Source organism: Oncorhynchus nerka, linkage group LG13 (genome assembly GCF_034236695.1).
Source record: "Oncorhynchus nerka isolate Pitt River linkage group LG13, Oner_Uvic_2.0, whole genome shotgun sequence".
Lineage (NCBI taxonomy): Eukaryota > Metazoa > Chordata > Actinopteri > Salmoniformes > Salmonidae > Oncorhynchus > Oncorhynchus nerka.
Genome location: NC_088408.1, coordinates 73,219,018 through 73,244,895, shown reverse-complemented (window position 1 = coordinate 73,244,895; position 25,878 = coordinate 73,219,018). Strand labels below are relative to the sequence as shown.

Here is a 25,878-nt window from a genome sequence, read left to right as displayed (position 1 = left end):
TGTTAACAAACTATAGTTTTGGCAAGTCGGTTAGGACATCTACTTTGTGCATGACACAAGTCATTTTTCCAACAATTGTTTAGACAGATTATTTCACTGTATCACAATTCCAGTGGGTCAGAAGTTTACATACACTAAGTTGACTGTGCCTTTAAACAGCTTGGAAAATTGCAGATAATGATGCCATAGCTTCAGAAGCTTCTGGCTAATTTACATCATTTCAGTCAACTGGAGCTGTACCTGTGGATTTATTTCAAGGCCTACCTTCAAACGCAGTGCCTCTTTGCTTGACATCATGGGAACATCAAAAGAAATCAGCCAAGACCTCAGAAAAATAATTGTAGCCGTCCACAAGTCTGGTTCATCCTTGGGAGCAATTTCCAAATGCCTGAAGGTACCACTTTCTTCTGTACAAACAATAGTACGCAAGTTAAACACCATGGGACCACCCAGCCATCATAACGCTCAGGAAGGAGACGCGTTCCGTCTCCTAGAGATGAACGTACTTTAGTGCGAATAATGCAAATCAATCCCAGAACAACAGCAAAGGACCTTGTGAAGATGCTGGAGGAAACGGGTACAAAAGTATCTTTCTCCACAGTAAAACAAGTCCTATATCGACATAACCTGAAAGGCCGCTCAGCAAGGAAGAAGCCACTGCTCCAAAACCACCATAAAAAAGCCAGACTACGGTTTGCAACTGCACATGGAGACAAAGATCGTACTTTTTGGAGAAATGTCCGCTGGTCTGATGAAACAAAAATAGAACTGTTTGGCCATAATGACCATCGTTATGTTTGGAGGATAAAGGGGGAGGCTTGCAAGCCAAAGAACACCATCCCAACCGTGATGCACGGGGGTGGCAGCATCATGTGGTGGAGGTGCTTTGCTGCAGGAGGGACTGGTGCACTTCACCAAATAGATAGCACCATGAGGAAGGAGATTTATGTTGAAGCAACATCTCAAGACATCAGTCGGGAAGATAAAGCTGGGTCGCAAATGGGTCTTCCAAATGGACAATGATCCCAAGCATACTTCCAAAGTTGTGGCAAACTGGCTTAAGGACAAAAGTCCAGGTATTGGAGTGGCCATCACAAAACACTGACCTCTATCCCATAGAAAATGTGTGGGCAGAACTGAAAAAGTGTGTGCGAGCAAGGAGGCCTACAAACCTGACTCAGTTACACCAACACTGTCAGGAGGAATGGGCCAAATCTCAATCAACTTATTGTGGGAAGCTTGTGGAAGGCTACCCGAAACGTTTGACCCAAGTTAAACAATTTAAAGGCAATGCTACCAAATACATACATAGTGTATGTAAACTTCTGACCCACTTGGCTAAGGTGTATGTAAACTTAAGACTTCAAACTGTATATCAGATAGTGACTGCTAAATTACTTATGTAAATGTAATAGAATTTCCTTTAAATGATGATCATACCAGTGGACGATTTACTTCTGAACATGCCATTGGTATTTGTTTTCCATTTGAGATGGTAAAATACATTTCATACTGTGGTTCACAGCGCAATGCTGTATAATTCCTATGTGACAGGAACATCATAACATATAAATAAGAGCCTGAAAATATTATTTCGGTAACACTTTATTTGGATAGTACCAAGTAGATGGTTTGTAATGTTCAAATACAGACATGTCAAGTAACAAAAATAGCTTCTTAGCAAGAAAGCAAGATCTCAAGCAAGAATTTTGCTAGGACTGTCTATGAGTGGCATGAGTGGGGAGAGAAAAACTAATAACTAGCAGTCATTGGCAGAGGTTTTGAACTTTTCTTATTGATCTAATAACTAATTTACAGTCTGGTGATGGCTGACCAAATTGTTTCACACTGAGTTAGTTTCATTAAGTGTTGAATAATGTGAAACAAAACACAGGAAAAACTCATTTTGACTGCACTGGGCCTTCACTTCCTATATTTTTTACTACAGAATGAAGACAATCAATGTTTTCACCCATGTAGGCAAGACAGAGACTGGTATGGTGTAGGACAGGAAATTGAAGGTAAAAAGCAAGTCTCTCTGGATATGAGCGTCTGCTAAATGACTAAAATGTAAATGTTAATTGCTGCTTTAACTAAAATAACTGTAGACAACTTTTTATATTGCTTGATAACTGTATGATGTAATAAAAATGTCATTAGTCATTCCACTATAACGTTTCCCACCAGAAACAATGTTTAGTGTGTAGTTCTTTATAAAATAGATACAGTGAATATTACATGTGAATAGATTGAGTAAGGAGACAGTAAGTGCAAACATTGCATTTCTAGCCCAAAGAGACACACATTTGAATAAACGTACTGTGAATATATTTTATGTCCCATATGTGTTCTTCATCCTGTTCATATCCACACCATTTACTTATCTATATCGATGCTGAGAAACCTCTGCAAAACAAGCCCAAAAAATAAAAATTAAAAGTGAAATGACATATTAGTGGTCCTGTGTGGCTCAGTTGGTAGAGCACGGCACTTACAATGCCAGGATCTTAAGTTTTGTTCCCACTGGGGCCTCCCATACAAAAAAAATGTATGCGCACATGACTAAGTTGCTTTGCATAAAAGCGTCTGCTAAATGGCATACATTTATTTAATTTCACATTAGTAACAATTTATGTTATATAGGATTGCCGACTATAGTTACCTTCAGGGCACTGGATGCAGGGGACATGTCTGGTATTAGTTTCCCTTTACGCTCCCTGTGTTTCAGATACTCATGGGCCAGGGAGTTGGCATCCTCCTCACTGAACACAAGAGGTCAAAGGGTAAGGATTAAAGTAATTACGTATATTAGAAACAAACATTTCTCTGCTCATACCTGCCTGGAGTGTGATGTTAACATTTTCATTCAATTATACATAAAATGATGCTTGTAAAATTACTGCTTTGAGGACTTACCAGCTGTGGGAGATCAAATAATCTACCAGGTTCTTCACCTGGTTGGAGTCACCACTTGACACAATGTGTTGCTTGAGAAGATTAAAGTGCTTGGTCTTCCACAGCTTCTGGTACTGCCTGTTTTGGCAAATGAACATCAAGACTGTGTCCCTTATCTGGGGTGGAGAAGAAATGAGTTAATGACACATTCTGAATTCCATACAACATTTCTCAACAACTAAACAAAATAATCCAATGTGTAAAAGATTATGGAGAACAGATGGAATCACAAATACAGTAGAGCCAAGAGTGGTTAACTAATGAAGGCAATAAGAGAACGTGATTGCAGCTCACCTGTGAGGGAACCCCTGCCAACTCCCCAGTGTTCATATGCTCATCCAATTGCTCCAGGATGGTGATGGGGTTACATGCTGACAGGAGGCCCTGGGAGGGAGCAATCATATACACTACACAGTAAGCACATCAAACAAGGGGAAGAGACTCATGCATAGACACTCCCAATACCTTTAATAGTTTTATTCAGTCTTGGACAGTTTGTGGCTATTGTTAAACCAAAACAATTTGATGTAATTCCATCTAAAGATGCAGAGAACAATTTGTTAAAGGGCAGATATGTTAGGGGGCTGGTGGTGTGCCACTACCACCACTATCCTTATGGAACCCCCAGACCCAGCTGCATCACCTGAATCTGCTGTCCCTTCCTCTTGGCACAGGGGATGAGCAGGAGGGCACCTAGGGCAAAGCCTGGCAGACTGAACTGGGCAAAGCGATTGGCGATGCCTATCAGGTCCAGATTCAACAGGAAAGGGCACCTGCCAGAGACCAGGGAAGATGCTGGGATGAGTGGGACATGGATGAAGGATGAATCAGCACTTTGTCAAAGATTTGAGGAATTGTGTAGTAATGTTACCATGGTAATGCCATGACACCATTCTTGATCCCTATGTGACAGTTCTAGAAATTGTTATCAACCTATTCTATAAAGCAACAGAACATACTTAAGGAGGAGAACAAAGGTTCTGTAGAGGGTTGCCTGCTGTTGGGGGCTCAGAGGAAGAGATGCTGTGTGACAGAAAACATAACCAGTAATTTTGCTGACTTTCTCCACTTCACCCTCATGTTTTTGAGTTGTGGTCTAATAGATTAATTTACCTGATACGAATGGGGCCAGGATCATACTTCTCCAGGTCCTGGAAAAACTGGAGACCTGGATGAAAAAAAAAATACAGCTTTAACAAGAACTGTCCAAGCCAAAATAATAGGTGGTGGCTGTGAATTTTCTCTCCTTAAAATGTACACAATGGGCTCCTTGAGACACGTTGAACCTGGTGGTAATTACCTGCCAGAGAGAGGGGACAGCTCCCAGTGCCTCCAATACCTTTTGCAAGTCGCTTATCTGAAGAGCAGATGGGAATACCACATTTGGTGCCACCACAACATATCCTGTCTTAATGCCATATAACTTCATTGACATGACAAACTGCAGAATCTAATATTTCTAGCAGTAGTATTGTTCTTGAAACTGTGTGGACTGCCTCTTCTCACCATGTTGAAGCCCAGTAGTTTCTGCAGTAACCCATTCCACAGCTGAGGGTCAAACACCTGGTACTCCAGGCTAAGGTCTGCCACCAGACGCACAGCCTGCAGAGACAGGAGGCAACTTCAGCTCAATACAAACCTGACTACCTCGTCTTGGTTGCATCACATTGAATGAAACCGACTGAAATCATCTAAAGCATCCAGTACATTGATCAAGTCAGTCTACCTGTGGCTCATGACTGTGATTCTTCCACAGTCCCTTGACCATGCCCTCTTTGGGACTGTTGAGGAACGACTCCACTGTGTAAGGGATGTTTAGGTCCTCCAGCTGAGAGAGGTAGATGTAGCACTTCAGGTAATACCTGCAGAAGGAGAAACAGCAACAGAACAGCAGCAGTCAGGTACAGACAATCAGTCATGGCTACTGGCCTTTATCAGAGCGAGGATCGCTTACTGGACTTGTGTCTTGGGGATGTGTAGCTGTGTTTCCAGGGTGGTGGGGTCAGCGATGTGGATGAGACAAAGCAGGGCCCGACTCCGGTGGCAGAAAGTAAGACGTGGCCCAGAACTGCTGAGGGGCTAGGAAGATATCAACAATGGTAATTCAACACTTTGACATACACACTTCTGGGTAACGCTTTAGGTGACACCGAGCATTATAACAGTCATAACACTGTTGTAACATATTGAGTTAATTTATTGCTGTTGTGACACCTACAAGTGTCAAAACCCACAAAAGGCAAAACATTCCATTACATCATAGCCTATGTGTCAGTGTATTTATAAGATATATATATATATATATATATATATATATATCTGTAGAGCAAACAGAGCATATATATACACACACACACACACACACACACACACACACACACACACACACAGCTCAAAAAAATAAAGGGAACACTTAAACAACACAATGTAACTCCAAGTAAATCACACTTCTGTGAAATCAAACTCTCCACTTAGGAAGCAACACTGATTGACAATACATTTCACATGCTGTTGTGCAAATGGAATAGACAACAGGTGGAAATTATAGGCAATTAGCAAGACACCCCCAATAAAGGAGTGGTTCTGCAGGTGGTGACCACAGACCACTTCTCAGTTCCTATGCTTCCTGGCTGATGTTTTGGTCATTTTTGAATGCTGGCGGTGCTTTCAGTAGTGGTTGCATGAGACGGAGTCTACAACCCACACAAGTGGCTCAGGTAGTGCAGCTCATCCAGGATGGCACATCAATGCGAGGTGTGGCAAGAAGGTTTGCTGTGTCTGTCAGCGTAGTGTCCAGAGCATGGAGGCGCTACCAGGAGACAGGCCAGTACATCAGGAGACGTGGAGGAGGCCGTAGGAGGGCAACAACCCAGCAGCAGGACCGCTACCTCCGCCTTTGTGCAAGGAGGAGCAGGAGGAGCACTGCTAGAGCCCTGCAAAATGACCTCCAGCAGGACACAAATGTGCATGTGTCTGCTCAAACGGTCAGAAACAGACTCCATGAGGGTGGTATGAGGGCCCGACATCCACAGGTGGGGGTTGTGCTTACAGCCCAACACCGTGCAGGACGTTTGGCATTTGCCAGAGAACACAGAGATTGGCAAATTCGCCACTGGCGCCCTGTGCTCTTCACAGATGAAAGCAGGTTCACACTGAGCACGTGACAGACGTGACAGTCTGGAGACGCCGTGGAGAACGTTCTGCTGCCTGTAACATCCTCCAGCATCACCGGTTTGGCGGTGGGTCAGTCATGGTGTGGAGTGGCATTTCTTTGGGGGGCCGCACAGTCCTCCATGTGCTCGCCAGAGGTAGCCTGTCTGCCATTAGGTACCGAGATGAGAACCTCAGACCGCTTGTGAGACCATATGCTGGTGCGGTTGGCCCTGGGTTCCTCCTAATGCAAGACAATGCTAGACCTCATGTGGCTGGAGTGTGTCAGCAGTTCCTGCAAAAGGAAGGCATTGATGCTATGGACTGGCCCGCCCGTTCCCCAGACGTGAATCCAATTGAGCACATCTGGGACATCATGTCTCGCTCCATCCACCAACGCCACGTTGCGCCACAGACTGTCCAGGAGTTGGCGGATGCTTTAGTCCAGGTCTTGGTCAGGAGACCATCCCCCACCTCATCAGGAGCATGCCCAGGCGTTGTAGGGAGGTCATACAGGCACGTGGGGCCACACACACTACTGAGCCTCATTTTGACTTGTTTTAAGGACATTACATCAAAGTTGGATCAGCCTGTAGTGTAGTTTTCCACTTTAATTTTGAGTGTGACTCCAAATCCAGACCTCCATGGGTTGATAAATTTGATTTCCATTGATAATTTGTGTGATTTTGTTGTCCGCACATTCAACTAAGTATTTAATAAGAATATTTCATTCAGATCTAGGACGTGTTATTTTAGTGTTCCCTTAATTTTTTTGAGCAGTGTATAGATATACATTTTTTTAATGTACCATGTTAAATTGTCATTGTAATTGCACACACATTGATATCAGACATGCATTGATCCCAATGCTCTGTTCGGATAAAGTAATCCTTCTCACCCCCCCCCCCCCCTTAAAAGACCTAGATGCACTATTGTAAAGTGGCTGTTCCACTGGATGTCATAAGGTGAAAGCACCAATTTGTAAGTCGCTCTGGATAAGAGCGTCTGCTAAATGACTTAAATGTAAATGTAAAATGACTGAGATGAATGCAGGAGCAGGACAAGACAACCTCTTTTTGACTGATATAAGGTCATGTACGTGATAGGCCTATCTGGCTTATATGATTACGATGGTCATAATGCTTCGTGACACTGTCATAGTGTATTTTCTACAAATTATTTAAAATATGATGAAAAAAAAACATGACTAAAGAATTCATTACAACAAAAGGATTTAAGAAACAAACTTTCCATGAAAGGAAAATTCTTGGCAGGGAAAAAAACACTTATTTGAATAAATGTGGGTTGACACTTATGTAAGTGTCATAACCAGCCATAAAATAACGCAACATATGTCACAGCAGGTGTAAAAATATGGGTCATGACAAGTTGTCCGCTGTTATGACATGGCGTTAAGTGTTAGCCAATTCTGTAAAGCCCCCTACTGTTTCCCACCAGCCCACCAATTCCAAACTAAATGTGGAACATGTAATGATTAATATAGGAACTTCTAGATCAATCCTGACCTATCCCATCTACCAACTCACCCATGTTTCTGCTGAGAGGATAGGGCTCAACAGACAGACTCCCACATCCATGGAATAGATCTGCAGTAGGTACACCACCCTGAGAGAGGGGGACATGGGAGACATCCCTTGTTAATGGTCTATAGTGAACTGTAAGGCTATGATAGTCAAGTGATGAATGCAGGGAGCTACCTCATAAGATCTGAATCCTCCTGAATGTCATTGACACAATCCTGGTTGTTGATGTCCTTCAAAATAAAGAGCCTTCGGTTAGGATGTATCACATACTCCAAAATGTCGTGCAAAATGACTATTTTCCCCCCTAGTGATGAGCTCATCCAGTCTACCTGTGGCAGATCAGAGACAGTGTAAGGTTGGACTTACCTTGGCTACAGCTGGGCCGGTTTTGCAGATCCATTTCTCCAGCAGCATGCTTCGGATCTTCAGAAAATCCACACTATTGATGGCTGCTATTTCTTTGCATACAGCGTGAATGTCTAGTCATACAAAAACATTAAATGTTTAATCTGAAAATAGTCTGGTTCCATTTTGCTCTAAAAGGACTATAGTACACATCATCAATACAGTGATTCTGCAGCTCTACTTAGCCCTCCAGACAGGTACATGGAGCCACATGGCAATAAGAGTGGGCCTGCATGTGGTTGGTCTGGTTATGGTGGAGGGCTCACCAGGGTGGGTTTGGCCAGCAGAGCCCCTGAAGCGTTGCTCTACACTGCTGTGTTCGTAAAGGATGACGATGAGGCGGGCGGGCTGCCCTGTCAGCTTTAGGTGCTCTGGGCTGTTCAGCTGGCTGGACATCAGGACGTTCTCTGTGGCCGAGCGCTGGAACTGCAGCTTCAGCTTGGACAGGAAGGTCTCCACCCTGGTCCGCGCTGCCTCCTGCTCAGGGGACAAGACGGAGGGGAGAGAATTTAGATTCTACAAGAATGGACTAGATATACGAAGACAAAAAGCATGAAAGGGAAGACAAGACTGGGTATCCTGAATTCAAGCAGCTGACGCAGACATAACAGATATAACTACATCTATAATAGTTCAACATTGAGGACCGCAGAGCATCAACACAATCTAAACACAAAACATGTGGTCTAACCTCAAGTTTTGGGTCCTTCAGCCATGAGTCACCAAGAGCTAGGCAGAACTTTAATGACTGGGTCTTCTCAATGCCTACAGTTGAGACAAAAGTGAATAGGATGAACATTGATGCAGAGGCCGGCTCCTCCATGAACAGCGGCATGGCACTTTGACTGGCTAACGGTCTGACCTGGCGGCAGCTCCTGAGCGATTTTATGGGCTGTGGCAGCGGCCCACTCTGGGTTCTGGATGCAGTGAATGTACCCCATGATGGTCTTAGCCACCTTGAAGGTCTCCTTGCTGGAGGTGTGTTTTTGCCTCCTCTTATGTTGCTCGAGGAGTAAGGGCTTCATACTCTTCTCAAACACATGGTTCACTGCTGACATGTACAGCTTGTCAACGCTTACCTGACAGAAGGCAGGAAGAAGTAGGATCAAATTCACAGGTGACCAAATTAAAGTGAATAGAAACAACTAATAATACATCGCCAATATTAGTTCAAATTCTGGTAGGCTTACCACTCATATCTAAAAACAAACATAACAGTAATGTACAGTATAAACCACAGCCACCAGTGGAGCAGAGTACTGTACCTTCATCAGCTTGCTTATCAGAAGCAGAGTAGGAAAGGTCTCCTCACTGAGCTCTGGAGCTAAACACAGAAAGAGAATCCGTCAAATCCTTATACGAGCTAGAGTATGCAAAAGGTCCACTCAATCATTTATTTATGAACTCTTATTGACCACATGAACATTGTAAGCTTAAACTGAGTATAGTACTCACAGAGGATCTTCCAGTAGCTGGTGGTCTGCATGAGCAGGTGGAAGGGCAGTCTGATGTTGGCCAGGGCCGAGGGTTCCAGGCCATTCTCCAGAAGGTGGCTGCTCTCCAGGTCTGTAGGGGGAGAGATGCGCTTGTAGGACTTCAGGTGCTGGAGCAGACCTATTGCCTGGAGATGAGGGAAATGTATTGCGTGTGGATGAGACTTGATCGTAATGCCAAAGAAAATATGACATTGAGGATTACACTTATTTAGCAGAGGACACAGAGACACAGTATAAATCAAGATGCCACACCTGACTGATTGAGATGCTGGTGATCTGCTCATCAGCTGTCTGTATGATCCTGAGCACCCCTCAATCCTCTCATAGTTATATGGACTTAGCTGAGGAGGAAAGGGAACACAAGAGCTAGTTAAACACTCCATTTCCTCTACACATCATTACGTCCTACCATCAACCCCTAAACCTAGGCTGAGAGTTGTGTATGCTCAGACCTTGAGTATGGCAGCACTGAGGCTGATGGTGAGGTTTCTGGTGCTGTGCAGCATAGGGATGATCTGCAGAGCTCTCTCCAGGGCGTCTGCATGCCCTAGCGGCTGCTCCCCCTGGCCCACCCCAGGGTCTGCTGCCCCTCCCCCCTCCTCCTCCTCCTGCAGCAGGGTGGTGATGTACTGGTTTATCACTTCGTCTCTGTTCAGATCAAAGGTGCTGCAGGTAGGAGGAACACACAGGACATACATACACTCATTAATTACAGCGTAACGTCACAAGACAGCAATAGGCAACTACAAAGCATGCAGTAGTATCAGACCCAAAAACTAAAGATTGAAGTAGCATGTTGACTTCCTATAACAGCTCACCTGCAGTACTGGAGGATAATCTCAGGGGTGGTGTTCTTGTTCTTCACCAGGGTAGGAATGAGGTTCCTCTTCATCTCCGGACACTGACGAAACACAGACTGGATGGATATCTGGGAAGAGAGAGACAAGGCTTTTAAACCGAGTCCTTTCGCAAGGCAGGGAGGGTAGATTACGTTAAGAATGCACCTAATTAGCAGGTATTAACACAAAGTTTAACATAGTGATTTCTTCAAAAAACCAGCCATGTCTGAAAGACTGCAAAATGTTAAATAGATAGGGGGGGAAAAAAACATTGAAGATCAACACACCCCTAATTTGCCCAGCTCGATCCCCCACTCTGCGTCGGTGATGACAGAGAGAAACTTCTTCCGCTCCTCCTGCTCGCTGTACAAGTTACAGAGATGGGCCCCCACCAAAGCCACAGCCTGAAAATCATGGACATATCGACTGTCACACACAACATGAATCAAAACAATGACAAACAATTCAAGATGGAACAGATAATGACAGTATATAAGTATAAAGATCTTACCAAGATCTTATCATAGTTTTGCCAAGTGTTGTCGATCACCTTCCACAGTATCTTAAACACCTCGGTTTTGGACAGGAGAGTGCAGAGTCCAATAGCCAGGTCACAATCCACCACTCTCCAGTTAAACACCTTTTGCACAGAGTAAAAACACCAGTTGTTATAGTAATGTTAGGTCGATTGTAAATTATACATACAGCATGGCCGGAATACAATGTCATTTTATTGAAGAGAAGAATGTCAGACATCCTCCCCTGAAATCCAGGACAATAGTCTCACATCACCTTGTGCAGGAGGGCAACTGCAACAGCATTGATAGAGGACAGAGTAGTTGTTCTCAAATCACTCAAGCACGCCCTATATTTTTGCAGGGCCTGCGGGCCATAGAGCTGAAAAGGGAACACGTAAAATGTAAATACTTCCCTTCACAATATAGAATAGTGGTCCAGAGAACAGACACAGCTGCAGTGAGACAAGTGTAAATCTAGACAGAGATATGTAGCAACATCAACAGAAATGCAAAGACTGATCAAGGGACTGCTTGCTCATGGTTCCAGGTGAGACACTACAGTACACCCCTGACTGATGTCAATTTCCTTAGTCTACTTCACTAACACATGAAACTATCTGTACAAAACACCTGGAAAACACCAGGTGAGGAGGCATACAGGGCTACATGAACCACACTGGGTTTTTTCCTGTTTTCGAGTCTGGTTTTTCCCTTTCATTTTTTATATTGTTTGTTTTCTATTTTGTACAAATGTGGTAAAACTCTTGCACTGATATCCTACTGTTATACTTCAGGTGTAATCTTTTGTATGTTCGTCATTTACGCTACAAAAAAATTGCTCACTCAACAAATTCCACATTAGTATACCTCTGCTACAGAAAACACTTAAAAACACCTGAAAAACATAATCATGACATTGATACTGTACTGTAGTCATCATACCTGAATGCCGAGCTTGATGTTCATGATGTTGGAGGTGACGTGCTGCAGACAGCTGCCAAAGGAGTTGACCAGCAGTCTGAGGGCCAGCTCCAATTGACTACACTCCTGCAGCATCTGATGCATGGAGGCCAGGGGCACCAGTAGCGGGTTCAGGAAGTTGGCATCTGCACATGGACAAGGACACATGAGGCTAAGGGTGCATAACAACTGCATTTATATCCATCTATTAATTGGAGGAAACTGCAGTAGCTACCTTGTTGGAAAGAGCAGTGAGAAAGACAGGAGCAGTCCAGTGGGTAAAGCTTTCTATCTGCAACATGAATTAACATGAGTTAAATGCAATTCAAATCAATAACAATGCTTGGGCATTATAAAGTAGTATAACATCACACATGATACAATGTTAAAAAGATACCAGATACGAGACACTTAGTCTGCAGGATTTTAGGTACCTGAGGAGAAGGGCAGCAGACAGTTGGTGATCTCATACTGGACTGGCAGGACAGACACAGGGTCCAGGATGATGCAGTCCTCTTTAAAGACATCCTGGAAGCTCCACTGGGAGTACGGGTCCCTTTCAGCCGCCAGAGACAAATCCTGAACACATGACAGTGACATTAAAGCCTGATGACCTAACATGAACAAAGACTAAGTGAATGTCTAATATTATAATCTATTGATTAGGGTTGTCATTGAAGACTCTGGTAGGAATCTGGTAGCCCGATGGGGAAAAGTGAAGTGTCGTACTGGCACTCACCTTTGCTATGAAGCCATAGTTGTCTGACAGCTGACACTGGTGGTAGACATCCATGGCAGCCCGTGTGCTCTTACACAGCTCCACACAGTCCAGGAGCAGGTCTGAGAGAAACAAGAAAGAATAGGGAGCACATACTAAAAGTCAGAGGTATCACTTACTAGGGTGCTAAAGTCATACAGTGTCACTTTATGTGAACTACTTACACTTAAACCATTGGAGGATAAGCACCTTCTAAAATGAAATGTGTGAGTTCCCATAAAGACTTGGGTTAACCTCCAGGCTCAGGGTGTTAGTGCTGTACAGTACCTGAGTGGCAGACAGTGACGGCCTGGCAGGCCAGCTTGTGGATGACTGCTGGGAGGTCCACGCCTTCAGGGAGGATCATGGGCACGTCTGCCTCCAGCATCTGGCACAGCTTCTGGGCAGCACTGAAAAGTACCTTCCCTGTGCTGGTGGTACCATGGTGCTTATACAGCTCACTATGGGGACAGGGTCATGGGTTTGAAAGGAGTGAGAGACACAGTTAGGGAGGTACCCAGAGTTAATTTAGTGCAAAGGCCCACACTACCATCAAACACTTCAATGTTGTGGATGAGATATTCAGATTATGACAAGCCTTCATTCAAATTTTAAAAAAGTGAGGAACATGGGCATTGCTTTCCTTTACTACCCCCCTAAACTTGGTTCCCCTTCCCCCTGACCTGAGGATCTTGAGGGCCTTGTCGACCTTGCCGACCCCCAGGGCACGCAGGGCCAAGTCAGCCCACAGCTCCTGCTCCGTGCGCTGGAGCTGCCGTGCCAAGCGGCGGAGGCCAGCCTCAGTGGAGATGTTCTTGGTCTTGCCGTCAGGGTCGTTGGCCACCATGGGGGTGGCTGTGACCTTGCTCTTGGAGGGACCTCGAGCACGGGTGTTCTCATAGGCTGTGATGTGATACTCCTGGAACTGCTTTCGCACCTTGGGGTCCTCATAGTTGTTAGGGGTGAGGAAGATGTCAAAGTCCTCCTGTAAATGTAGTAGATTAGGATCCTTTCAGCACAGGTCAAAGACCAGAAACAGTGAGTCAGGTGAGCCCTTCATCTCACATTCTGCAAAATCATTCCATGATTGAACCTTACCTGTAGGTGAGCAATCGCCTTAAACATCATCAGATTGTTCTCGCAATCCACACTTTTAAAGGCATCCCCTAAACAGGAGAGAATTAACATTAACGCGTAAAGGTTTCTTAGCACATCCACCCAAACTCTGGTACACTCACAGTTTATCAAGACCTCATACACTGAATGTTAAATTCTTCGAGAGATGATGTCAATATTGGGAGGTTTAGCAATCAGTCTTTTCAAGTATTACATTGATAGAGTTTAAAAGCTGCCACAACCTTTCTGGATCCGCTGTAAGAACGTCAGTGCCTCCACCATCACTTGTGCTACGACCATCTGGTGCTTCTTGTGCTGTTAGAAATTGGCCACAATAAGAACCCAAGTGACTCTGCATGAAGAGTATACTCCTATTGAGAAATGGCATGTACAGAACCTCACTACTAAACACCATTTCTAAATGATATCAAACCTATTAAAAGAAGATGTCAATGCAAATACAAACGTATGATAGACCTGGAATAGTCTTAAATCTGCTGAATGCAAATACACCCCTACTGCTCCCGAGAGAGGCTCACCTCCTCAGACACATGGTCTTTGTCCTGCAGCTCCAGTCGTGCCCAGTTAGCCAGCCTCTCGATCACACACTCCGCCTCCTCGGGGGCGAGCTTTTTCAGGAGTGTCACACATGGCTCGCTCTGCAATTTCGATGCAACACAGACATTACACACATGAAACACACAGAACAAAAGAGATTCCCCATCAGAAAGCAACAGCCACCATGGGAAGAGCTATAGGCTGGGCTCACATACTGTACCTTGCTCTGGCTAATCAGCTGGATGAGGTATAAGATGTGTATCTGGGAGGTGGGGAGTTTGTAGGCCCCAGCCAGCTTCAGAGAGTCCTCCAGGGAGGTGGGGAGGTCCTGCTTGAGGATGTACCTCACCAGTGTCTACAAAGGGAGAATCAACATGGATCAGAAATGACATAAATATACACATCTACATACTGTACACACCCTGAAAGTCCTACCATGATTTGAGTGTTGTTGGAGAGGTTGAAGTTGCGGATCCCGTAGCCTCTGAGCAGCTTCCTCATCTCCATCAGACGGTAGCTTTCCTTCAGAAGCTCCTGTCTGTGGGATGGGTTATGAAAGATTAGAACCCAAGCAGTCCACAAGCCTACAACAAGTTACCAGAGGAGGATCAGATCAGTAAGTCTTACTTGGGTCCCACCATCTCCAAGTGCTGTTGGACCAGCCTCTCCACTACCTCAGTCCAGGGCACCACGGCCTTCTGCATGATCTCCAGCACAGCGTCTACCACCAGCTGTACACAGTACAGCACAGTTGAATACTATGTCAATCAAGGCGTGTACATAAATCTACAATCCCATTTGGTGGCCAAGCTTTGAAGGGCAGGAAGTGGTTAATTAGTGTATAAACTCACGTCAGTGGCCGTGATGCAGCCAAGCACAGCCACAGCTTTGGCCTCCCACTCTGTGAACAACGTAGTGGTCTGTGAGCTGCAGCGCTCCAGCAGATCCTAGTGGGATAGAGAGAAAAATAAGACAAAAATGACACGTAATGACTCAAACCAGATTATGTCTGACAATCAACAATCCAGAGTGACAACCATTTACAATATGAGCAGCTAAGTGAATTTGCAGCCAAGTAGAAAGCATAGTAAAGTGTGTCTCCTGGTAGATGGGTAGACACCTTGATGTACTGAAGCAGCAGCTCATCCAGGGGCAGCTGGTGCTCCAGGCTGTAGGGCCCGACACTCCCCTCCACCGTGGCAGGGATCAGCTCTGGGGCAGGCACCTTATCCAGCATGAGGAATGCTACGCTGCGGATACTTGCCTAAACATACCCACAGTGCAGATAAAGAGAGATACCATGTACAATAACATAACGAATTTCAACAAGATTTAAAACGACAAGATAAGAATCCAAATCAGACAATCCCCAGATGGCTGTCACACACAGACCTTCTCAAAGACTGACAGGGAGAGCCTGCAGTTGTACTTGTTGTAGAGGTCCAGCAGCTGGCGGAGGTTAGAGACCAGGGACTTGAGGTGCTCCACTTCCTCTGAACCATAGTCATCCTCCTGAGACCACCAATCACAATTACAGGATAGGTTACTTCCTGCTAATCAATGACTAAGCATATAACATTTTGACATCCAGTGTTTGAAAGTGAGCATGAATTGAGAGCGCATAGGGGAATAGGAAGTGAGGGGGATGACAGTGAAAGTAACCAAAGGAAAGGAGGTGATAAAATGCAGCTTACAGAAGGTATCCACATCCATAACGACGGCAACCCAAGTTCCGCCAAGTTCAGTCCATTCTGGGGCCAGTCTCCCTATAGGAACAGAATAGTGTGAAGGGGCAGAAGACATGTGGAAATGTTTAAGTGTGTGATCACCTACATCAGTCAAGTTATTGACTAGGGCACTCAGAATTATTCCTCAAGTCTAGCAATGAAAAGGTGTTGGCTTTACCTTTTCTGTTAACTCCAGAATCCTGGCCCTCTGCTCCAACCACCTCGCAACGATTTTCTACGAACACATTGTTCAAAAGCCTTGTCAACCAAATACTGGAAATACAAACTGATCAAAACATATGTCATCATGATCTGTTTTCTGCCCTGACAGAATATGGTGAGTGCCCACTGTACCTGTCCTCTAGGTACCACTCTCCTAACAAAGGGCACAATGACACTCCTAAGCCAGAGACAAAGGTCCTGGGATGGAAGGTCTTCTGGAAAGGAGCTGAGCAGAGCATCAAGACCTCTCTCATCAAACTGCACTGCAATCTCTCCCTACAGGATAACCACAGAAACAGCAGACAAATATCAATTATCTTCCAGTAAAATCCACATATTACAAGAGAAAAATATGAAACTCCATTAGATGTCTTATGGTGCAACAGTTGATTGTGTGAATTTGTGTTACCTCGTGTCTAAGCCAAAGGTGCTGGGCCCCCTTCAGGTCTCCCTCTCTCAAGTGGGACAGCATGTCCCCAACGTAGTCTGTGATGTTCAGAAACTCAATCCAGGAGATTCCACTGGAGGGAAACAACCAGGAGGAAATTAAACAGTGTATTAGGAATGTATTCAGACCCCTCAACTTTTCCATAGTTTTTTTCTTTTCGTTACAGCCTTATTCTAAAATGGAATAAATTGCTTTTATTTGATTACTTAATCTACACACAATACACCATAATAACAAAGCAAGCACTGGTTTTCAGGAAATTTTGCAAAACGTATTCAAAATAAACTGCAATATCACATTAGCATAACTAAGTACTCAGACCCTTTACTCAGTAATTTGTTGATGCACCTTTGGCAGCGATTACAGCCTCGAGTCTTCTTCGGTATGACGCTACATGTTTGGAACATCTGAATTTGGGGAGTTTCTCCCATTCTTCTCTGTAGAGCCTCTAAAGCTCCGTCAAGTTCGATGGGGAGCATCGCTGCACAGATATTTTCAGGTCTCTCCAGAGATGTTAGATCGGGTTCAAGTCCGGGCTCTGGCTGGGCCACTCGAGGACATTCCTGCTGAAACATGAACCTTTTCCCCAGTCGGAGGTCCTGAGCACTCTGGAACAGGTTTTCATCAAGGATCGCTCTGTACTTTGCTCCGTTCATCTTTCCCTCGATCCTGACTAGACTCCTCTTCATCAGACCAGAGAACCTTGTTTCTCATGGTCTGAGTCCTTTAGGCAAACTCCAAGCAGGCTGTCATGTGCCTTTTACTGAGGAGCAGCTTCCATCTAGCCACTCTACCATAAAGACCTGATTGGTGGAGTGCTGTAAAGATGGGAGAACCTTCCAGAAGGACAACCATCTCCACAGAGGAATTCTGGAGCTCTGTCAGAGTGACCATTGGGTTCTTAGTCACCTCCCTGACCAAGTCCCTTCTCAACCGATTGTGCAGTTTGGCCGGGCGACCAGCTCAAGGAAGAGTCTTGGTGGATCCAAACCTCTTCAATTTAAGAATGATGGAGGACACTATGTTCTTGCTGCAGAAATATTTTGGTACCCTTCCCCTGTGGCTCGACACAATCCTGTCTCAGAGCTCTAAAGACAATTCCTTCAACCTGATCTGACATCCACTGTCAACTGTGGGACCTTATTTAGACAGGTGTGTGCTTTTCCAAATCATGTCCAATCAATTGAATTTACCACAGGTGGACTCCAAGTTGTAGAAACATCTCAAGGTCAATCAATGGAAACAGGATGCATCAGAGCTCAATTTCGAGTATCATAGCAAAGGTTCTGAATACTTATGTAAATAAGGTATCAGTTTATTTTTAACACATTTGCAAATGTATAAAAACTAGTTTTCGCTTTGTCATTGTGGGGTATTGTGTGTAGATTTGGTTAAATGTTTTTTTTTCGCTCTGAGACCTAGAAGTTGTTGTTCCCCTTGCTCTGCAAGAGTCACGTTTTTTTTGAGGCGATGGGCAACGATGCTTCGTGGGAGGCAGTTGTTGATGTGTGAAGAAGGTTCCTGGTTCGAGCCCAGGTAGAGGCGAGGAGAGGGACGGAAGCTAAACTGTTACAATAGCAAAGGGTCGGTATTAACCGGTATGTTGTTTTTTTTATACATTTAGTACAATTTCTAAAAACCTGTTTTCGCTTTGTCATTATGGGGTATTTTTTTAACCTTTATTTAACCAGGCAAGTCAGTTAAGAACACATTCTTATTTTCAATGACGGCCTAGGAACAGTGGGTTAACTACCTGTTCAGGGGCAGAACGACAGATTTGTACCTTGTCAGCTCGGGGGTTTTGAACTTGCAACCTTCCGGTTACTAGTCCAACGCTCTAACCACTAGGCTACCCTGCCGCCCCGATTGTGTGTAGATTGATGAGGAATTGTTTTTATTTAATCCATTTTAGAATAAGGCTGTAATGTAACAAAATGTGGAAAAAGTCAAGGTGTCTGAATACTTTCCGAATGAAAGTACAGGCATGGCACTAATTTACACATACATACATACATACATATACTCAATACCCTTTAGCAAGCCAGGCATAGAATTACAGTCAAATTGAACATACTTGAACTTGTCCAGGCTGTGGAGACAGCAGAAGGTGGCGAGTCTAGCCAGAGCCTCCTGGATCTGTGAGGAGGGGCAGCGGGAGGCAGCATGGTTCAGCATCTTCTCTGCAGTGTCAAAGGTCGGCCACGGAGCCTTGAGGCAGTACTCCACCACATACTGCTCATCCTGACACACAAACACACTCGTCAATGAGCACAGTGTACTTATTTGATCTCAACCTTTCAAGGAATTTTTACATTTGAAAATGTAGATGGCTTGTTTAAGAACACTGGTATGGAACAAGAAGGCCTGCACACTGTTAAATAGCACATCATTACACTGTGGCCCTATCTACTGTAGGTTTGCCAGCTTGTGATTCAAACGTATACCCTTCTCTGACACCAGTCAAAGTTTGAGAATTATACCATCCCCATTTTCAAGTCTATTTGTTTATAGATTCAATGTTTATATTCCAGAATATTAAGGAAAGTTAGCTGGCTGTCTGATCTTGCTTTGTTATATACACACACCCCCCCCCCCCCCCGATAAAACTCACCATGATCTTCATCAGGTTGGTCTTTGCCTCCTCCACCAGGTCAGACCATACATCCTGCCCATTGCCACCTACAGAGGCTGACGCCAGCTGCTCCAGCACAAAATCCAGCTTCACCTTATAGACAAGCTGGGTGGTCAAGGAGGCAGGTCAGTCAAGTACATTTATTATTCATTTTAGTTAGAATACATTTTCAACCCCAGAAAAATTACACCAACCTCAACATCAAGCTCAAATGCTATGGCAAACTTTTCTGCCTCCTCAAATTTGTGTTTGTAGAGAAGTCTGCTGAGTCTGGGGACAAAAAAATGTGTGTTTACTGATACTGACATCTTGTATGTAACTAGTGCAAGGATATGGAAATATGCTGTGTGCGTGATGACACTACTATACCTGTTCTCAGGCAAAGCCTCTGTGAAGCATCTCATGACGACAGAGGATATATGCTCCTCAGAGCTAGTTGTCAGAAAAAAAAGAGAATTGCATTTACACATCAATTCACTGTTATTCAAAGTTATTTGTGAAACTCCACCACCTGAGTATTTACTCAGGGAAACTCTAGTGTCCTTAAACAACCAAAGAAACACTTACTTTTGTGAATTCTCATAAATCCCCTCTAGCAAATATATAGTGTCCTGAAATTCAGAAGGATAAAAACAATGTACTGAGGTTGGGTAGGATGCTGAAGCTCTGACAGACTTTCATAATCTAAAGTAAAATAACAATGACTTATTGTTCCATTATCCTTCGCTACGTGGGTATTGTAATATGGTGTGATATGACAGGGCTGGGAAAGTCAATTCCATTTAAATTCAGGAAGTACACTGAAATTCCATTCCAATGCGTTACAATCAGGCACATTTTGAATTTGGTGTACTTTTTGAACCTGATATCTGATGCAATCAGAGTGGATTATAATTATGTATGGTTTACCGTGCTTATTCTTGTCTGTACCAGGCAGGCTGTAGAGGAGACCTCCAGAGAATAGAGGACAGTCATGGAGGGAAGAGAACGCACCTGCAGGCTCCTCATCTAAGGATAACAAAACAGGGTGTTGCCATCAACAAACACAGTCAGAGAGGACCTCAGATGATTCTTACAACTATTTATACCAGAGGAGCATTAATGTATGTACATGATGGGACTATTACTAACAAGTAACTGTCTAGAAACCATAGAGACAGACTGGAGTTACCTGGCTTTTGTCTTGCATGGTCAATGTAATGATTTTTGTGCTGGCACTTTCTTGCCTATGAAGAGGAGAGGTTTTGTTTTCAAAATCATTACAGCACAAGCATTTAAAAATTAAACATTACATCATGTTAATAGAAATAGTATAGGTCTAACAATAGTATAGCATTGAAGTGAACACATACGTGGCTATTGAAGCAGAGTCACACTCTGTGATGAGTAGGAAGTCATGGATGGAGAGGTCAGGCCAGCAGCACACCATCACCAGGAAATGCAGGTCCCAAAGACTCAGAATGTTCTAAGACCAATTGAAAGGTAGAGAAAGATGAATGTCCAACTTTAAAATGTTCTAATGACCAAAACAGCTAAATAATTAAATTATAAACTGATTGATGGAGATTCATACAGCTGGACTCACCTCTGTGCTAAGAACATACATGAGATTGTCCACCACCAGAATCTTTCTCACCCCTACAATACAGATAAGGGCAAAATTTGACTGCAACATTAATACACAACAATTCAAAATAATGCTATAGCCTAACTATTGATAACATACATAAGCAATTCAGGGAGAAAAGTAGTGTAGCTTTAACCAAAGCCAGACAGTTAAATGTTATTAAAACTACCTGGTATTAGGCTGGAGTCCAGGGACTGACAGAGAGACATCGTGCCCTGACTATGATCCAATCTCCAGTGGGTTAGAACAGCTTCCCCGTCCGCCTACGCAAAAAGAACGCATAACCACATCAGTCATGCGAGAAGCTATAAAGTTAAAATGTTACAATTGAATAAATACTGTATGAATAGCCTACTTGATGAATAAAAGTCTAACTTCCCATTATCGGCAGCAGTTCTCGCATTATGTTTTCAAGGATTTATCTTTGCATTTTACATACAAATCTTTTGAAACAAAGCAGTGCAGTTACTTGCGCACAACCATACCCCAATCATGAGGTGGATTTCATTGCCAAGGTTGCACATCACTGCTGTGTTACATCCCCCTCCATGGATCTCCTTGGTGGAACAGAAGTCTGTCTTAAATCGAGACTGGAGCTGGAGAGAAACAATGTGATGTGATGGTTAGGGGTTAATTATTTGATTATTCTGACTTCATATGGTTTTAAATCTTTATTTTACCATCTCCAACATAGTTAAAGCCAAATACCTCTTTCAAAGCCCCAATGTCCATTTTCTCAATAGCTACAGAGATGAGAGAATATGGTTTAAAATAATTGAAAGTTAAATATAACAGGTCTCAAGTAAAAGAAAACTATCTGAAAACCTAATTAAAATGAAATACCTATTTGAATCTTCTCCAGGGCAAGGTTTGTGATGTGAAAAAATCCATCTTGAGTAAGAAGGAACAGGTGGTACACCCCTGGCAACAAAGATAAGGTTTAACCTTTCACCTCAACACACTGATACATGATACTGTATCATTTTATTCCAAAGAAATGGCAAACTATGAACAACTCACCGAAAGATGTCTTATCCTCCTGTAGGATAAGATGTCGATATGTTTTCTCTTTTCCAGAGGGGACATTCTTCAGCAAAGCCTAGAAGAGTAAAAAAAAAAAAAGTAATAAAAAAAGATATATTGCACTCAGCATGCAAGCACTTTTGGCACACGTATGACACTGACACATTTAATCGCTGAAATATCATGGGGCATATGAGATCAGCCCCATCTCTTACTATGGTGAGAAGAGTGCTCTTTTGAGGCACATAGATAAGATGGAGGTTTCCGTTTCTCTCGCAAACCACCAGAAAATGTCCGTCCAGACAATCATCCACAGTATCCACATCAGAGTCTGAAATAAACATGCTTTTAATTATCATCATTCACCATAATGAAACATCATTTGATTAGACATCTACACACAGAACACAAAAGAGATACTAACCAAAGTCAAGATGCAGCAAAATAGTCTGATAGCTGAGGTCGAACAGGATAACAGTTGAATCAGCAACAACAATGTTGCAGTTTGAACTGCTGGAGGAGTAAAGCTGAGGATCTGACAACACCTGCAGGAAAACAATAATGTGAACAACTTGCACTGAAGAGTCAAGAGCCGATCATGAATTTAATTAATACCTGTGTTGTGGCGAAAATCTCCCCCCTGACAGAACCCCGCCCCCTTCGCTTTCTGCTCTGTCAGTTTAGCCAACATTAAACTGATCTTAGTAGCAGAACGAATTTTGGTCTGCAGTTTTCGGTTTGGCTATTTGTTTCAAGTGTATGTGGCGGTTCTAGCTTGTATGGCGCCCTGGGCGAATCCCCCCTTCAGCGCCCGCACCGGGGGTGCCCCGAGCCACCAGCAAGATGCCGCCCTGGGCGGCTGCCCATGTCACACGTACCTAAATCTGCTACTGATTTTTGTATTAGTCTATAAATCAATCGCTTTGCCAGAATTCGTCATCTCTCCCATGTATTATTCGACTAGTATTTTTGAAAGTGTAAAGATAATAATTCAGCCATAGTTGTTCTGAAATGTTTAGTGTGTGCCACAGAAAGTATTTGACTCTAGACCCAAAATTAAGGACATTGGAAGGGGGAGGGGAGATTTTCGGCACAACACCTGCACTGTATACTGTGTTCACGTAGAAGGTGATTCATAACTGTATAGGTAATCAATCATGTGGTTAGAGTCGTTAACTTTTCGTCTAGACAATTAAACTCAACTCCCTACATACGATGGAGTTGAGCGACGACTACTGTGGGTGGAGGTGGACTGGACCTCTGACAACATGTAAAATTACGTTTTTGAAAAAAAAAACTATTGATTTCAGCACCCTATAAAATATCGCGCACGGTAGTTATGTGACGTCTGAGCTCCAACGTAAATCGCGGAGTTGAGTTTAATCGACTACTTTTGGTCTTACCTTTTCAGTTGAGGCAATTTTGACCAAAGTATCCACTTGGTACAGACCACTATTCTCCTCTCGAATATTGCAAAGGCGACCTGTGTTGGTATCCTCATTGATTAGAAGTTCAACGTCGTTCCACATTGTTTTTCCGTCCACCTACCTAGATTTTAAAAAACGGGACACTAACAGGTCAGTTATAACTAGGAAGCTAGCTAGATAGATAGTTACTTAGCATATACTTACCATATACCTATTTACGTGGTATGCTAGTACTGCAGAGCTGTCACCACTCTTTGCTGTCATGTCAGTTAACTACGGAGTACCGTAGTTAACATTAGCTAGGTAAAACATATGTATATACAAAATGTACTACATACAGGTATAGATAGACATGTTATAAAATAATTTGGACTATATCGAGGTAACAAACTCACCGGTTACAGGTACCCTGACAACGGTTTACTGGTAAACTGAGCACAACACCACCCTACTATGCGGGTTCAGAATTTGGCGGTTTAAAACAAAGACCATAACAAGAGAAACACAACTCTACTTACTTCCTGTGTAGTTACAGACGCATACTTGAACTCAAACTGATAAAGTTCATTTGAATCATTCAATTCAAATAATAAAAGGTTATTATAAAATAATAGTGAACTGATATGGTGTTCTTTGTATATTTATTTGCACTCCCCAGATTGAGTTGGTGGAATGGAAGACGTTCTCAAACTAAGAGGAAGTTGATTCAAATAGCCATCTTTTTCATTTCCAACTATCTTTAGTAGGCGTGCGCAATCATTGGTCATTGATTGGTCATCCGGGTTCTCACTTGTACCCAAATATTGTCTATTAGGTGTGCGTTCCTAAATTCACACTGGAGTGCCAGAGTGCGCTCTGTGCGTTCGTAAATTCAGAGCAGTGTCAGATTGTCCGTTCGTAAATTCGGAGTGTTCCAAGCTCACACTGGGCACTCTGGCAGAGAAGTATGGTTGATCCGAGCGTTCCGTCCTCACCATCACAATCAAGCACCCAAGCTAACTGGCTAGCTACTACCAGACACACATTAGAGAACACCTCACTCCGACCAATTTACCTGCCCTAGTAGAGCTGGTTAGGCTGTTTTCATGTTATATTGAGCATTGGTGACTGTAATTGTGCAGCTGGCAACAATTTTATAACATTTTCCCCCCGACTTTACTTACGCCGGTCATATTCAAAAGGTGTTGCGAGTACTAAAAATCATTAGTTATTCTGCGCTCTAGCAAGCTAGCCAATTTTAGCCAGTTGGCTTGAGTTCCTTTGAGGTCAGAACTCGTGTGCAGCGGGTCCCTGGTTCGAGCCCAAGTAGAGGTGAGGAGAGGGACGGAAGCTAAACTGTTACAATAGCAAAGGGTTTTAATACTTAAGTAAATAAGGTATTTCTGTTGTGTTTTTATACATTTGGTACAATTTCTAAAAACCTGTTTTCGCTTTGTCAATATTGGGTGTTGTGTGTAGATTGATGAGGAATTGTTTTTATTTAATCAATTTTAGAATAAGGCTGTAATGTAACAAAATGTGGAAAAGGTCAAGGGGTCTGAATACTTTCCGAATGCACTGTATGTGCATATTATGTGTGAGTGAACAAACAATGGAGTGGGTGTTTGTGTGTGTGTTGGAGTGACAGTGCATAGAGACAGTGCAAATATTGAAATAAAAGATCAATAAAGATACAAGGTAAACAGTCCGTGTATCTATTTTGTTAGCTATTTATCAGTCATATTACTTGGGGATAGAAGCTGTTCAAGAGCCTGTTGGTTTCAGACTTGATGCACCGGTACCTCTTGCTGTGTGGCAGCAGAGAAAATAGTCTATGACTTGGGTAGTTGCTGTCTTTGACGACCAACCTGGCACCACACTGCTAGGTCACTGACCTCCTCGCTGTAGGCTGACTCATCATCGCCGGTGATCAAGCCTAACACCATCGTGTCGTTAGCGAACTTGATAATGGTGGTGGAGTCATGTGTGGCCACACAGTCGTGGGTGAACAGAGAGTACAGGAGGGGACTAAGAACACACCCCGGTGGGGACCCTATGTTAAGGGTCAGCGTGGTGGAGGTGATGTTGCCTACCCTCACCACCTGGAGTCAGATCGTCAGGAAGTCCAGTATCCAGTTGCAGAGGGAGGTGTTCAGACCCAGAGTCTTAAGCTTGGTGATGATCTTAAGGGGATAATGGTGATGAACAGCATTCTCACATAAGTATTCCTTTTATCTGGGTGGGTGAGGGCCATGTGGAGAGCAGGAATGATTGTGGTCATCATAAAATATGTGGAGATTACAGAGAGGTTGAAAATTACCATGAATATGCCCATGTGCTGAGATTGGCCTTGGAATACTGTCAGGGCCCCAGGCCTTGGTGGTGTTGACCTGATTAACACCAAATATAAAATCGTTTTTCCAAGTGCGTCCACTTATATCAGTCCATTCGTAACAAACTAACCATTACGAAATTTATATTCTATAAAATAAGAT

General features: G+C 43.5%; 1 protein-coding gene across 1 annotated transcript; it reads right to left on the bottom strand.

Moving 5' to 3' along the window:
• Positions 1 to 1,587: 1,587 nt before the first annotated feature.
• Positions 1,588 to 23,877, bottom strand: kntc1 (kinetochore associated 1). The gene is given in 63 exon segments (XM_065026658.1): positions 1,588 to 2,406; positions 2,663 to 2,762; positions 2,917 to 3,071; positions 3,250 to 3,339; positions 3,599 to 3,728; positions 3,915 to 3,978; positions 4,069 to 4,123; positions 4,256 to 4,312; positions 4,462 to 4,557; positions 4,682 to 4,817; positions 4,910 to 5,034; positions 7,653 to 7,731; positions 7,824 to 7,879; positions 8,016 to 8,128; positions 8,321 to 8,531; positions 8,746 to 8,819; positions 8,917 to 9,133; positions 9,320 to 9,378; positions 9,510 to 9,675; positions 9,803 to 9,861; positions 9,864 to 9,891; positions 10,003 to 10,222; positions 10,375 to 10,478; positions 10,677 to 10,793; positions 10,901 to 11,029; positions 11,182 to 11,286; positions 11,850 to 12,013; positions 12,103 to 12,159; positions 12,302 to 12,446; positions 12,607 to 12,707; positions 12,913 to 13,085; positions 13,308 to 13,609; positions 13,723 to 13,790; positions 13,983 to 14,055; positions 14,280 to 14,399; positions 14,519 to 14,653; positions 14,734 to 14,836; positions 14,926 to 15,029; positions 15,150 to 15,245; positions 15,419 to 15,562; positions 15,691 to 15,810; positions 15,993 to 16,064; positions 16,204 to 16,260; positions 16,380 to 16,523; positions 16,657 to 16,768; positions 18,770 to 18,936; positions 19,307 to 19,432; positions 19,522 to 19,597; positions 19,697 to 19,759; positions 19,895 to 19,938; positions 20,237 to 20,335; positions 20,499 to 20,553; positions 20,680 to 20,792; positions 20,913 to 20,965; positions 21,124 to 21,217; positions 21,440 to 21,550; positions 21,663 to 21,697; positions 21,798 to 21,875; positions 21,975 to 22,053; positions 22,193 to 22,308; positions 22,402 to 22,522; positions 23,381 to 23,525; positions 23,800 to 23,877. Coding segments are annotated over 62 exon segments (6,621 nt in total). The 5' UTR covers positions 23,507 to 23,525; positions 23,800 to 23,877; the 3' UTR covers positions 1,588 to 2,376.
• Positions 23,878 to 25,878: the final 2,001 nt, after the last annotated feature.